The 16,789-nt window shown below is 41.4% G+C and overlaps 1 protein-coding gene across 1 annotated transcript in view; it reads left to right on the plus strand.

Moving 5' to 3' along the window:
- plekhh2 (pleckstrin homology domain containing, family H (with MyTH4 domain) member 2) overlaps nucleotides 1-10,318 on the plus strand; it is a 59,149-nt gene extending 48,831 nt beyond the window's left edge. Inside the window, exons 27-30 of the mRNA XM_061745364.1 lie at nucleotides 6,646-6,775; nucleotides 8,460-8,546; nucleotides 8,622-8,771; nucleotides 9,815-10,318. Of these exons, the coding sequence (XP_061601348.1) occupies nucleotides 6,646-6,775; nucleotides 8,460-8,546; nucleotides 8,622-8,771; nucleotides 9,815-10,000 (553 nt within the window). The 3' untranslated portion in view covers nucleotides 10,001-10,318. The remainder of the gene's footprint in view (nucleotides 1-6,645; nucleotides 6,776-8,459; nucleotides 8,547-8,621; nucleotides 8,772-9,814) is intronic.
- The last annotated feature ends 6,471 nt before the right edge of the window (nucleotides 10,319-16,789 follow it).

Raw genomic sequence — 16,789 nt, forward strand, 5'->3', positions numbered from 1 at the left:
ACACCATCCATAATCAACATATCTACGGGACAGTGTGCTGATTGTACAGTCAAGGATGACTTGATCCGTGTCAAAGAACTGGGTCTGAAGGCATTGTGTGAGTCACTGTCCAGTGATCAGAAAAAGACAAGTATAATGAAGCTCAACACTTTCCACACGCAAAACACCAAATCCAAAAAGTGTAAGGGAAAATCTTCAGCACCTGGCAAGAGCAATGAAATAACTGCCCTCCTGCGCATGACCCAAATCATAGCCAGTGGTGGAGAACTCAACATCGTTGACTTTATAGGCAACCACGAGTGCAGTGACTTCCCCCCTTGCCTCTTCCAGGAAGATGGCAGGATGCGAACAGGTACCAAGGCACGCCTTGTGAAGATCCTGAAAGAAGAGACCAATGTTGCATGCGTCCCTGACCTGCCTAAAGAACACCGAAAAACAGCAGTAGTTGTTGATGCCATGTATGCCATACGCCATTGGTCTTTCCTGAAAGCTGAAACGTTTGGAACAATCGCTGGGCGATACCATAGTCTGCTACTGAATGATGTGCCTGCCAGCACAGAGATTATTCACTTCTGCTTTGACCGGTACAGTGGACCAAGTACACCTGAGCAAGAGTACAGATATGCTCGACCAAAACCTTCCAAAGAATATCAGGTCAGCAAGCATTACACAGCTTTAGGGACCTTTAGGGTCCGGAGCCGGGTCCGACACCAGCCCTGGTCCAACTGGACCCTGAAAGTCGTGATTCTTCTTCAGAGCGTCTAGAAACCTGGGCCCTCATTTATCAACCGTGCGTACGCACAGATCTGTGCGTAAAGCGTGCGTACGAGCATTCCCACGCAAAGTATGGTATTTATCAACATGTATTTGTGCGCAGAAACACGTGTAAATATACGCACAGCTCCGACCATGCGTACACACAAAACCTAGTGGTAGAACAGTGAAACTACAAATAGAACCCATTAAAAGAGTCTCAAACTTTACATGTGAAGTTTGAGATCGCTGAACTGTGACTGAACGGGGAACATGTGCATGTTCCCCGTTTCCTCCAATTAATAAAAATTCTCCATAAGTAATTCAGACATTTTGAATAATTGGTGTGAAAAGCTGTAAAAGACAGCTTTGGCAGGACGACCTGAAAAGAAAATACAAGTACCATGGCTTATCTTGCACTGTTGGAGGATTTAGAGACCGTGCGCTCCGCAAAAACACGCTCCGCAGAGAGCGCGTTTTCAAAGAGCGCGCTGATCTGTTGATCAGTGAGAGCACGGAGCGGCTTCTCAACAGGTGCCGCTTCCCCAAAAACATTCTGATGGATCTATGCTGTGATTTACAACTCCATCCCAGTCACATCCAGCTCCTGTCCACCCTGGGATGTTTGTCCACCGGAACATTTCAGAGAGAGATTGGAGACATGTGGCATTTCGCAGCAGAATCATGCCGGCAGTGTTGGATGCAATAATTTCTCTGGCCCTAATTTACACCCAGTTTCCATACACACATCACCAAGTCGAAATTAAACGAGGATTTCATGCCATTGCCGGATTCCCAAACATAATTGGAGCTAGATTGCACCCACATTGCCATAAAAGCACCATCACATAATGAATTCAGTTACGTGGACATGAAAGGATTTCATTCAATCAATGCACAAATAATCTGCGATGCAACTATGTCTCTGTTGCCCGTCGTTGCCCGGTGGCCTGGAGGAACGCACGACTCATTTATTCTGCAGAACAGCTCGGTTGGTGTTTGCACCTCCAAGCAGGAGTTTTTGACTCCAACCAAATCTTAATTTATGGATAATCTTCCAAGAAATATATCAAACATGGTCAACATAATTATTTTACAAGCTAAATATCACATACATAAATGCAAATGGAATAACAGAAAACCCCTCCATTGTACATCTGAAAAATGAATGTAAACTGTATGCAGTGTTTCTCAATCCTGTTCCTCTCATGGGCCGGTGTCCTGCATGTCTTAGATGTTTCCCTGCTTCAGCACACCGTGATAAAAGCACCTGTGTCATCAACAGAGTTGTGCAGACCTCGGTGACAAGCTAATGAGGACCATTAATTAGAATCAGGTGTGTTGGTGCAGGGAAACATCTAAAACATGCAGGACAGGGGCCCACGAGGACCAGGATTGAGAAGCACTAGCGTCTCTAAAACTGATCCGTGAAAAAAACGGTATTGCCAAAAGCTTATATGAAACAATGCCTTTGTTTCTTAATTTTTATCAATACACTTCCCATAGCTTGTCAGTAAATGTATCTTTTTTTTTTTTTTGCTCTCAACCCCCCCAAATGTTGAATATTTGTAGATAATTGATTATTTTGTTTCATTTGCCTTTTGTTGTAAACTCTACAGAATTTTGTTCAATAAAGTTTGTAAACCTCCTGTTGTTGCTGCCATATATGGTCAATTGGAGGCGTTTCTGAATGTAAATGACGGTAACCATGCACGAGCACGGCAGTTAAGAACAGGTGGGATTTATCATCACTGATGTGCGTACGACCAGCGTCCGCACGTTTGATAAATCCGGATTTTTTTGTACTTACACACATTCTAAATTTCACTCCTACGACAGAATTTAGGATCTTTTCTACGCACTGTTGATAAATGAGGGCCCTGGTTTTCTGCAGGTTCTAATAAACATGGGCTTTAAAACTTCTATTAAAGCAACAATTCTACTTCCTGTTAGTGCATGTAAACGTACTGAGTGTGTACTACATACTGCATACTACATACTGCATACTACATACTACATACTGCATACTACATACTGCATACTGCATACTACATACTGCATACTACATACTGCATACTACATACTACATACTGCATACTACATACTGCATACTACATACTACATACTGCTTACTACATACTACATACTGCATACTGCATACTGCATACTGCATACTACATACTACATACCTATACCTATACTACATACTGCATACTGCATATTACATACTGCATACTACATACTGCATACTACATACCGTATACTATATACCGCATACTACAAACTGCATACTACATACTGCATACTACATACTACATACTGCATACTACATATTGCATATTACATACTACATATTACATACTGCATACTACATACTGCATACTGCATACTACATACTGCATACTACATACTGCATACTACGTACTGCATACTACATACTACATACTGCATACTACATATTGCATATTACATACTACATACTGCATATTACATATTACATACTGCATACTACATACTGCATACTGCATACTACATACTGCATACTGCATATTACATACTACATACTGCATACTACATACTGCATACTGCATACTACATACTGCATCTTACATATTGCATACTACATACTGCATACTGCATACTACATACTGCATACTACATACTGCATACTACATACTACATACCTATACTACATACTGCATACTGCATATTACATACTACATACTGCATACTGCATACTACATACTGCATACTACATACTGCATACTACATACTGCATCTTACATATTGCATACTACATACTGCATACTGCATACTACATACTGCATACTACATACTGCATACTACATACTGCATACTACATACTACATACCTATACTACATACTGCATACTGCATATTACATACTACATACTGCATACTGCATACTACATACTGCATACTACATACTGCATACTACATACTGCATACTACAAACTGCATACTACATACCGCATACTACATACTGCATACTGCATATTACATACTGCATACTACATACTGCATACTACATACCGTATACTATATACCGCATACTACAAACTGCATACTACATACTGCATACTACATACTACATACTGCATACTACATATTGCATATTACATACTACATACTACATACTGCATACTACATATTGCATATTACATACTGCATACTACATACTGCATACTGCATACTACATACTGCATACTACATACTGCATACTGCATACTACGTACTGCATACTACATACTGCATACTACAAACTGCATACTGCATACTACATACTGCATACTACATACTACATACTGCATACTACATACTGCATACTACATACTGCATACTACATACCTATACTACATACTGCATACTACATACTACATACTGCATACTACATACTGCATACTACATACTGCATACTACATACCTATACTACATACTGCATACTACATACTACATACTGCATACTACATACTGCATACTACATACTGCATACTACATACTGCATACTACATACCTATACTACATACTGCATACTACATACTACATACTGCATACTATATACCGTATACTTCATACTACATACTACATACTGTATACTACATACCAGCCCGGGTCCGACACCAGGTCCGACACCGGGTCCGACACCAGCCCGGGTCCGGCACCGGGTCCAGAACCGGGTCCCACACCGGGTCCGACACCAGAACCGGGTCCGACACCAGAACCGGGTCCGGCACCGGGTCCAGAACCGGGTCCCACACCGGGTCCGACACCAGAACCGGGTCCGACACCAGCCCGGGTCCGGCCTCGTTCGGACCAGACACAAGTCGAGCTAAAGCAGGACGGAAGTCGGACTGTTACGTCTCCTGCAGGTCGGGAAGTTCCGACCCAGTGGGTCTGCTCTCACTGCCGGGACCACCGGGACGGTTCTGGCCGGACCTGAGGGGTCAGACCCATAGACATACGTATCCTCCCATGGAGCTGCTGCGATACGTCAACGTCGCCGCCATATTGGATGTTCAAGACTGCACTGTAAAGTTTAAACTAATACAAGTAAATGGACTTATTTTCATAAAGCGCCTTTCTACAAAGAAATGTACGTTTTACGTTTCATTTATTCATTCACACACGCACTAATATACTTGGGAAACAGTTACCACCAAATATAATATATTTAATTTTCTCAGATGGAAAAAATAAGAACTTTATTGATCCCACATTGGAGTAATTCATGTTATATCAGCAATAGAGAACAAGGTAGTGTCGAAAAACAATATATATCCCCCCTCACAAAAATAAGAAAAATAGAGAAACATGTTTTCTCATCAACAAAGCATATTTTACATAAACATTTAAAATTTTTCAAGTCACAAAACCATTTTTCAATTTTTTTCAGTTATTTTATTGTCTGAAAAATTGTGCAAATGTTATTTTATTGTCTGAAAAGTGGTTCAAATATGTTATTTTGTTATTTGAAAATTTGTTTTATTATATTATATATTATAATATAATAATATATTATGTGCGTGTTTGAATGAATAAATGAGACGTAAAACATAAATTTCTTTGTAGAAAGGCGCTTTATGAAAATAAGTCAATTTACTTGTATTAGTTTACAGCGCAGTCTTGAACATCCAATATGGCGCCGACGTTGACGTATCGCAGCAGCGGGCAAGAACACTCGATGCGGCGTCTACGTATATATGTCTTATATTTAGTTTATTAAAATGTAATCTTTAAGATACATTGTAGATGTTTTCTCATATTGTTTTTCTGCAATCGTCCCCACAACTCTAGAAAGAATCTGAGCTAAAATGTAATTCCATACGTTATTTATGACTGCAGCCATATTGACAACATAAAAATGAATTCTCAAACTGACCAAATGTGTTGACATTGCTTAAAAAGCAGATTATTTGCCATAACAGTTAGCTGTCACTAGAAAAATCCATAGTAAAGCTCATTTTCAGGGACGTCCGTGTTGGAAATATGCAAATTAAAGGTCCAGATACACCCAATCATAAAAATAAGTATTCTAATGGTTTTCTCGTGCTCTGAAACCATTAAATAGACACCAAGTTTGCATTTCTAGCCCATTTGGTTCAAAAGTTATCACCAAGCTATGTTTTGATAAGTGGCCAATATTAAGGTGGCCATATTGAATTTCCAGCAAAAAATTGGCAAGGTAGTCCATATAGGTTGTGTTCCTACTGGGTCATAGGTATTATTTCTGGTGGATTACCTTTTATAGCAGGGCAAATGCAGCACACTCCCCCTTGCCCCCTGGGTATTCTGTTTTGCCTGAGAACTACGGAAGAGTATTAGGGCCATGCAGGAGAAGAGAAGAAGATTTTTTTTTATTATACATTTCGAGAAAAAAGTCGAAATGTTGAGAAAAACGAATACAAGAATTGGCTTTACAATATTGATTTGAAACACATCACACATTTGCAGTTGCATAACTTCAGAAACGTACCTTAACGTTACACTCCAAGGATGTAAGTTAGTTAGTTAGTTACGGCTGCTGCTGCATCACTGTCAGTCGCTCTCCTAACTGGATTTGATGGACCAGAGGAGACATTTCCACTTTATTCACCAAATCGTATTTCAACTTCATTCTCAAAATTTCGACTTTATTTACGAAATTTCGACTTTATTCACAAAATTGTATTTCAACATTAATCTCAACATTTCGACGTTTTTCCTCTTTTAGTGCACAATAAAAAAAAATCTTCCCCTCCCAAATATTTTTTCTCCTGCATGGCCCTAATACTGGAGGTTGTTTATGAACGTGGAGGTTGTTTATTAACGTGGAGGTTGTTGTTGTTTACGTGGAGGTTGTTTATTAACGTGGAGGTTGTTTATTTACCCCCAGGCAGCTGCTGAAGAGCCTCTCGGCCCGCTGGGCTTCCCTCCGGAGCCGGAGCTCCTCCGAGTGCATCCGGATCTACCTGACGGTCGCCAGGAAGTGGGCTCTCTTCGGAGCCAAGCTGTTCGAAGCCGAGGTGAGTGTGTCTTTGATTGGATCCTGAACTTTTTCACGCAAGATGATGAAATAACTAGGTTTCTTTTTGATCTCGGTTGTTGCGGCTACCAACATTTACCTTAGCCGCCGGAGAGTGTGAGGTTGGATCCTTAGATTCATATTTGTATGACGCGCTATAATTCCTGGTAACACATGATGCTGAGATCCATAATGCCTTCCGGTGCATTTATTGTATAGAAAACATCAGGCTATCACAGCGCAACAAAGTAGTATATGGTAGGAACAGAAACCAGCGGATTTAACTAATAACAAAAGGGTGATGAATGAGTGAATAAAAAATGACAAAAGCGGTCAACAAAAATTACGACTACCAACCCTGACTCTCTCTCTCTCATCTAGACCACCTGGTGAGAGCGCACCTTTACGCACGCACACACGCCTACTCCCGCGGGAACCGCCCCCATCACACACACACTAAGGTCCTGTCCCAATACTATCACTACCCCTCGTTTTCATCCCTACCCCTAAATGAGGGGTAGGGAGGGTAGTGGTGTCCCAATTCCTCTTTCCACCTAGGGGTAGTGAAGAAAACTAGTGTAGTGGTTATGAATCTGTCCCTACGGATCGAGTGTTTTCCGATGCTCACTAGCGGATCTAGGGCCAGAAAAATTTCCCAGAATGCTTTTCGTCGTCATTTGCGGACTGAATCAAGAAAAAGAAAACATGGCGGACATTTCTTATTTTTTAGTGAATAAAATCAATATTTTGAGTTAGTTTCTGCATAAAAATGCGTTTTGATTACATTTCTAGCGAGAAATATTTATTTTACTTTCATAATATTCACTCAGTGAATGTACATAATCACTCGTTTGCCCGTTTGCCGAAGATCACGCCAGAATAAAGGCTGATTTATGGTTCCGCGTTACACCAACCTACGGCGTAGGTTACGTACCCTACGCCGTAGGCTCTGCATCGATGTTACGCGGAACCATAAATCAGCTCCGGAACCGGCAGGCAGAAATCTCGAAATTTCTTAACAGGCGTGGCTACAACTGTTAGATTTCATCTATTAAACCAACATTTATCTTCCTAAATGATTTATTTCAGCCAGTGGTAATTCTCCACAGAGCTGCAGGTTTCTCCCCCGGGACGACGGCGCAGGTTGACCTGACGATCACGTCTGTACTCCGGCTGCTGCTGCGCCCCGGACCGGCGGCTCTTATCATCGCCGAAAACATCAGATCAAATTTCTTAACAGGCGTTATTTGGATAAACTGAGCCCAGGTTGGGGATCTTAACGGTTACTTTTACGCCTGAAAAAATATTAAAACTTAATAAAGTGGCATATTCAGCGCTACAGCGGAAATTAAAACAGCTTTTAGCTCTCGGCTTCCTGATTAGTGGTGGTGCTGAAAGTAGGAGTAGTGGGAGTATTGGGACAGGCCCCTGGGAAGATTTCAAGTGCCCTAAAATCTGTCCCTTCTTTTTTAGGGGTAGTGATAGTGAGGGAGGGCTAGTGGTAGAAAGTAGGGGGTGTATTGGGATTGGGCCTAAAACACCGTGATCCTCTGTATGTCTCTTACACTCGGTCGTGAGGTGAACTGGTCTTGGTCTTGATACTCTCAGGTCTTGGTCTGGGTTTAGTTGGTCTTCACTCTCACTCTGTAATTTACCCCCCCTCTCATCTGCCTCCCTGTCTCCAGTCCGTCAGCGCTTCTCCGGAGCCGGGGGTCCGAGTCTGGGTGACGGTTCACGAAGACGGCGTCAGCATTCTGGAGCACAACTCAATCGTAAGCCCCCCAGACAGATGTGCAGGTGTGATTCCAGCCTCTGGCGGCGTCTAACCCAGGCGTTTCCCCCTGCAGAAGCTGCTGGTGTTCCACCCCTACAAGAACCTCCTGACCTTCGGAGGCTGCAAGCAGGACTTCATGCTGGTCGTGGGTCACGGCGTCGGCACCAACACCAGCAGGAGCAAACCGGCCGAGAAACATCAGTTCGCTATGGACGCCTCCAAGGTGAGTTTGTGTGGAGAGAAAATCCACTCCAAACATTTGTGCATGCGAATTATTAGATTTGTGCGTGGGTAACTTGCTCGAAGTTACGGACAAAACAATAATTACGAATTCAAAAAGCCTCCTACACACACACACTTACACGTGCACAACTCACCTGATGCACAAGCTGTAGATAAACACAAATTGTTTTGAGACTCTTTTCAGCTTCCAAGAAGCCTCACAGATTCTGTCTCTTGAAAGCACCTAGAGAAAACTTCTGTTGTAATAGACGCTATATAAATAAAATTGAATTGGATTGAACAGATTCCTCTGTACATGGTGCATTTAAATGCTGCTGGAAAGCTGGGTCATCAGATTTTTCATCTGCGTCCAGCATTATTTCCCCCGATACTTAGGCCCCGTTTCCACGTAGCAAAAACGGTGGCGTTTTCATGCGTTTTGGCCGTTCGTTTACACGAAAACGAAGCTCAAAATCACCAAAAACGATAATTTCTGAAAATCAGGCCAAAGTGGAGATTAGCAAAAACTCCGTCTTCATGTTTGCTTGTAAACAGAGAGAAACGGACATTTAGGCTTCAGAACGTCACAGAAACGTCACCAGCGTCATGTGTGCGACCTGTGTTTACAATTTGTTTGGCCACCGTCAATATTTTCTTGTATTTTACCTGTTTTATATTCTAACGTCGCACTTAAAAGTAACTCCACTTCTCTGTCACTCCAAACGAAAGTCTCTCGTTCATCTTGGAAGTAACTGGAAGTTACTCGTGTCATTTGTTGACGTTTTTTTCCAGGATTCTGATTGGCTAGCATGACTTTATCTTCTCGTTATACTGCCCCCTGCAGGTTTGGCTGCTCATAGCACCTTAACAGCGTATTTATGCGGGTTCGTGTAAATTATGGTATTTTTGAAAACGTAGAGGGGGAAATATCCGTTTTTGTAAATACCCGGCTATGTGTAAACGTGGCCTTAGTCTGAAAATTGTCTGTAATTCATCAGTAAATTCTTGCCAATATGGTTGAACCGTGAATCTCTTTGGTTATAGATCCGGGAGATCACCCTCCTCATCTCCAGCTACATCAACAGCGCCCACCAGCAGAAGGCGGCCGCCCACCACCTCTCCGCCCCGGCGCTGATGGTGGCCCAGCCCATCAGCCTGAAGAGCAAAGAGCTGAGGAGCAAGTCCCCGCCGGCGCTGGGCCGTCACAGCAAAGCCCCCACGCTGCTGTGACGGCGCCGCGACGCCCGCTAGTAACCGCTAACGACCGGAGGAGCAGCTCCAGCTCTCCATCCGGCTCCAGCTCGCATCTCCATCCGGCCTCAGGGTCGGTTCTGTGGCTCAACATATAAAGATCATAAACTGGAGTTTTAACTTTCAGACTAAAGACGCTGCAGAGATGTTGGAGGCAGTTATTGCTGCAGCGTTTATGAAACTGTAGCTTTTACACTGCAAAAACTCAAAATCTTAACAAGAATATTTGTCTTATTTCTAGTTAAAAGTCTAATTTTTAGTCAAAAAAATCTCATTACACTTAAAACAAGACTCATCACTGGAAAAACAACAATTTTCACCTGTTTCAAGTAGATTTTCACTTAAAATAAGTAGAAAAATCTGCCAGTGGAACAAGATTTTTTTGCTTGTAATGAGAAGATAAATCTTGTCGCACTGGCAGATTTTTCTACTTATTTCAAGTGAAAATTTTTCTTGAAACAGGTGAAAATTGTCAAATAACAAGTTATTTTTCTGGTAATAACTCTTGTTTTAAGTGTGATGAGATTTTTTGACTAAAAATGAGACATTTTAACTAGATGTAAGACAAATATTCCTGGTAAGATTTTGAGTTTTTGCAGTGTAGCATCTCCATCCGGCCTCAGGGTCGGTTCTGGAGCTCAAACGTTAAGGCCTCTCACATATAAAGATCATAAACTGGAGTTTTAACTTTCAGACTAAAGACGCTGCAGAGATGTTGGAGGCAGTTATTGCTGCACCGTTTATGAAACTGTAGCTTTTAATAGCAATTAAGTAAAAGTCCGACTTGTCTTTAATGAAATGTTCCAGCAAACACAGATCCAGAGATGAAACATGTATTTATTGGGAATGTTTTGAATTGAAACGGCTTGACTGCATAAGTCTGGACAGGGTGGACTAAGGCCAAAATAACAAACAAAAGGATCCCGTCTTAGGAGTAAGTAAGGGCCAGTCCCAATCCCCCCCCTAGCCCTAATTTTCAGCCCTACCCCTAAATTTTGCGCGTTTCCGTGAGGGTAGTGGTGTCCCAATTCCTCTTTGCATGTAGGGGTAGTGGGCATAACGAGGGGTAGGGTGTATGAATCTAGCCCTTCAGAGCGAGGGATTTCAGATGCTGACTCGCCGACGGAGGGCTAAGGAAAATTTCCCAGAATGCTTTACGTCATCATTTGCAGACTGAATCAAACAATAAAACATGGCGGACATTTCTAATTTTTTAGTGAATAAAATCAATATTTTGAGTTAGTTTCTACATAAAAATGCGTTTTGATTAAATTTCTAGCGAGAAATATATATTTTACTTTCATAATATTCACTCAGTGAATGTACATAATCACTCCCTTGGTCGTTGTATCTTCAGATCTCACCAGAATAAAGGCTGATTTATGGTTCCGCGTTACACCAACGCAGAGTCTACGGTGGACGGTGCTTGTCCCGCGTACCCTACGCCGTAGGCTCTGCGTCGATTTAACATGGAACCATAAATCAGCGAGCAACAACGAGCAAGTGAATGAATATGTACATTCACTGAGTGAATATTATGAAAGTAAAATAAATATTTCTCGCTAGAAATGTAATCAAAATGCATTTTTATGCAGAAACTAGCTCAAAATATTGATTTTATTCACTAAAAAAATTAGAAATGTCCACCATAATGTGAAGCTTAAACGTTTTCAACCTGATCTCACAAAAATCCGTGAAATGCCCAGGACTGCTTACGTACCCGAACGTAAACCACGCAGTGACGTAGCAATTGGTGTCCCAATCCCTAGAGAAGATTACAAGGGCCCTACGCCTGTGGCTTCATTTTGAGGGTGAAGTGGTAGTGAGTAGGGTGAACATTGGGATTGGTCCTAACTAACCTGACCAACAAAAGGAACAAATGACAAAAGACTTACCTCCCTAACTAAAAAACAGGAGAAATCAAAGTTAACAAAACTGGCAGCCCACCCTTACTACACACACAAGGTTTTAAGCAAAAGGCGTGGCCGGTTGGGAGAGGGGGAGGGGAGAGGAGGAGGAGGAGGAGGAGGAGGAGGAGGAGGAGGAGGAGGCTGCAGCCCGCAGCCCGCTGGCGGCTGCCATCTTGGCTCCTTATGTATCCGGTGTGTCGGAACCCGAACCGTTATGCATCCTCCACTTATCCATGGCGGCTTAAACAGCCTTCTCCGGTGTTTCCAGGGCCTTTAATATTCTTCTAAATCCCTCCTCTGACTGGCGCTTGTCAATAATTAAGTCCGCTGACTTTTACCTGATTTTAATGTAAATCACTTGAACAGGATCCCAGGGGAAGCACATGTTTGTCCACAGGCCTGTTTTTTTAACGGTCGACTCTGACGACAGTCGGAGTCTCAGCCACGAGAGACTTATGCAATCAGGGCGTTGTACGTTTTATTTATCTTATTAAATATTTCTTATTTAGCTGGATTCTTGTTTGTTGGTAGATCACAATAAAGATGTGTCCATCCTGACAGTCGCGCTGTTGTTATTTGTATCTTTATGTCTGAAACTGAAAAAAACGATAGATAGATAGATAATCCTTTATTTTCTCCCTCAGTGGGGAAACTTACACACATGCAGGGGAGGGGTAAAAAGAGACTAAAAAATAAAAAATATATATAATTACAAAAATATGAGCAGTATATACAGTAGATTGAAAGAAAAGAAACAGCAGGTAGACTGTGTGTGAGGTAGACAGGCAGATATTGCACATCTTATGTTATTGTACAAGTCATTATCCGTTGGCTACTGAGAGCTGTGTGCAATACCGAGTTCCCTCTTGAGTTACATTACATTACATCGAGTACATTATATGCAACTTAACTTGTGTGCATGTAACTGACAAAACTTTATCCTACATATTTACACTAATCAGTTTCACACAATAAACAATAACACAAACTCTGTGTAACCGAAAAAGGAGAAGGCTGAAGCCAGAAAATGTTTTTATGTTTCATGGTTCTATGGAAGCAATTCTTTGCCATAATTCAAATTAGAATGGATTAGCAAAACTGATTTTTCATTTTCAGAATAAAGCTGCATTTTTTGACTTATTGGATATTTTTATATGTTATATATGTTTTTATAAGTTTGTAGACTGCCCTTAAATTAGCACCATACAGCCAGTTGCATGTTGACATCAGCGTCTTTTGTGCAGTTTTGATGACAATGGGCTTGTAGCTTGTTGTCTATGTTTCGGATGTTGGACAGAGGCAACATTCATGCGTTTACGTCTCTTTATTTAGGAGTTATTGACTGCAAAAGAACAGTCAGACTGGGGACTGAGAAGATCACTGACGTCACTCGGGATTAACAACTCAATTTGAATTATGTTTCTTTTTGCAGGGTGGGCACGAAAACAAAGAAGGAATGTCCTTTTCTTTATCATTTTAATTAAATCACAGAATCAGCAGTGGTGAAGAAGAACATTAAAATGCCGTTTAGATTATTCATTATTGATTTTATTTATGAGTCAAAAATGCAGCCTTATTTTGAAATGAAAAAGCATTTCTGCTAAAACATTTTCATTTTCAAATTTGACACTTCAAATTGAATTTTGTAACACTTTTTGCTAGATCATTTTTTCAAGATTAACTCTTTAATGTCCTAATTCCTTATTTTAATGAAGTCAGAAAGAGCAGAGGTAAAGAAAAAAATTAAAATGCAGTTTGGAGGATTTATTATTAATTTTATTTAATATTCAAAAATGCTTTTTCATTTTCAAAATAAAGCTGCATTTTTGAGTCATAAATAGAAAGAATAATAAATAATCCCGTCTGCATTTTCATTAAGTCACAAGATTGAGCAATGGTGAAGAAGAAAATGAAAATGCACTTTGGATAAGTTATTATTAATTTTATTTATGAGTCGAAAAATGCGACTTTATTCCGAAAATGAAAAATAATTTCTGCTAATCCATTTTAATTTGAATTATGATCCAGAATTACTTCCATATACTTCCACCACCAGCTACCTGTATCTACCTGTATCCGTAGAGAAGTCTCAGATAACCAGTCTGAATCCTGAAGCGTGGAAGGGTCAGCGCTCGACAAACTTGACAACAAAAGACAAAAGACGCCTTTTGTTTTACGCAAACAACAACAAAAGCGTCAGTACTTCCAGCCAGACCGATAAATCATTCTCAAACGCCTCTCACACTTCTGAGATGTGCATCTAACTCAGTGCATTCATCACCGGATGGTACAGAAACGGTGTAAATTTACTTATTTATCTCTAAAATGCAGGAAATTAAACCTTCCTTCTACAGTTTAATAGTTTTAAATGCTATAATGAAAGTAAGGGGGGGGGGGGGGGGGGGGGGGGGGTACTGGGTACACGGAAGAAAACATAAGAAAATGTAAAGTTTCCTTTTAGGAAATTGTGATTGTGAGCGTGCAGCAGTGTAGAAACTGTGCTAGTGGTAGTTTAGTTACTCAACAGCCAGAATGGTCAAATTTTAATCCCGAGCAAACACCAGCAGCCTTTATTTCAGACTGGACTCAGCGACTTTACCACATACCGCAGTCATGGTTTGGGAGGAGAAACTAACCTGCTTTATTTATTTACGTATTTATTTTTAGGAAAATAATTTAGCTCTTTAACAATGTTCGGCCAGTTCTCCGAGTTAATATTTCATCCCAAAACACACAAATGCAACCTAAAGTCCATAAAGGACGTGAGGAAGAACAGCAGCCGCCTTTTATTTGATGACTCAACGAGTTGGAGAAAGAAAACCGCGAGTGTTCGTAAACGTGCTCAGCTTTTTAGTATCCAGATGTGTTTTGACAGCCTGGACATGCAAAGACCAATTTAAATTATATTTTACACATCTGCACATCTGGACACATTTCAGCAAAAACCTTGTTGAGAAGCAGCAAAACAAAAGATCTTCAACCTTTCTCTTTCACGCATTTTAAACGTCTAACAAACAATAACAGGAAACAGGTGTTGCCAATATTCTCCAACCGCTCCAGCTTGTTTTTGTTTGGCTAGCATCTCCACGGCTGGTTTTTGTTGGGTTTCTCACGATTACTGACCCGCGGCCGGCGAAGGTGAAGCGCTAACCGCCGGTTTCTGGTCCAGTGGGCTAGAAATCCGGTTGGTGCTGGCAGGGTGAACGCAATCGAGAGTTTGGAAAAGACTGATTAGTAGACTTGAAGTCAAGACCACCTAAACCGAGACCAAGACACTACCAAGACCAGAGAGTATCAAGACCGAGACAAGAACAAAACAGATCAAGACCAAGACTAGTTCAGCTAGTCAGGAAGAATTTAATGGTCCAATTCTACACTGTCATAATTCAAAATATTCTGTGTTTATCAATCATATGGTACGGCAATACAACCAAACATACACTACACAGACTGGACAGGATCATTAAAAGGGCTTCCAAAATCTCTAAACATGAACTCCCCACACTGGACTCCCTTTACAAACACCACAACATCACACTAACTAAAATAATGGAGGACCCTTCACACCCTGCTAACTATCCGCTCCCAGAGGAGGATTATTTATAAGTCACTGGGTAAAAGGAACAAGAGATACGACTCTTTCCCTCGGCCGTACGACTACTAAACGCTTAATTCCTTGTCCTATTTCGGTGGTCTTGTCTGATAAGTTCTGTTCTGTGCCTTGTCCAGTTTTGTCTGAATTATTAAGTCTTTTTCCTCTGGAAAACGTTCTCTTTTGTACTGCTGTAGTGTATCGTTGCAGCTTCCACCTGCACCCTGAAACTAATTCCACCGGCCTAGTCGTGTGGCAATAAAAGAAAGTTGAATACGTCTTATTAAAAAAAAAAACCATAGTGATAATAAAACTACTTTTACCGAGTGTGCGGTCTAGAAACAGGATTCAGTGTGTTTGTGGAAAGCAGTCCGTTGCCAGGGCAACGGGTTTTGGAGGCGGCCCACGGATCTGCCCGGCGGCCTCCTGATTGGTGGAGGCCGAGCTGACGCAGTGATACCTGCGGGAGGTTTCAGAGGCCGGGAGGCCGTCATTCCTGGGGGGGGAAGGATATACGACACCTGAACCGACTGGTCGGACCGGCTCCTGAGGCCGCGTTGCCATGGAGACGAGGGTAGGGCTGAAGTGGAGACAAAAGGAGGTGCACAAGCACAATGGTAGTGTGTTATTCAAGTTAGGAATGGTTGGGGGTGGGGGGGTGGGGTAAAAAGCATTAAAAAAAAGTTGTCCTTTCAAAATAAAATGTTTAAATTGATAGATTGCGAACTACTTTAGGGATTATCACTGTTCAGCAACGTCAAAAAGAAACCAGGAGGAGATTGACTTGAAAACTGAGACTTTTCTTAAAAGCTGGAATGTCAATAATTACAGTCAAGTTAAAGCCTGTTCCCTCAGTATCTGTTACATACATGTAGTGTTTGTTGTTCGTTTTGAAGAAAACCGGCCCGACGGGTCGAGCTCGACGCCCAGATAATCGGAGGAACTGACTCAACCAACTTCCCCTGAACGGGAGAGGACAGAGTTACGTTTCCAGCTAGTTTCACCAAAACTAAAGTCCTGCTGCAGTTAGAGACGGGTTAATCATTTCCTGTCCCTGTCCAGGACTGAAAAGTAGAAACTTATCTGAACAGAACACTTCAGTCCCGTGTAGAACCGACACTTTTAACCATGATTACCGCAGACATCAAGATTTTAATCATCTAAACAAGATAAACCCTCCCCTCCAGTACTTTTCCATGCAGATAAAGACAGGATGTTTGGTTTTTCATTTAAGTATTTTATTAAAAAACAATTCAAACAACCAGA

The sequence above is a fragment of the Cololabis saira genome, chromosome 17, assembly GCF_033807715.1.
Source record: "Cololabis saira isolate AMF1-May2022 chromosome 17, fColSai1.1, whole genome shotgun sequence".
Lineage (NCBI taxonomy): Eukaryota > Metazoa > Chordata > Actinopteri > Beloniformes > Belonidae > Cololabis > Cololabis saira.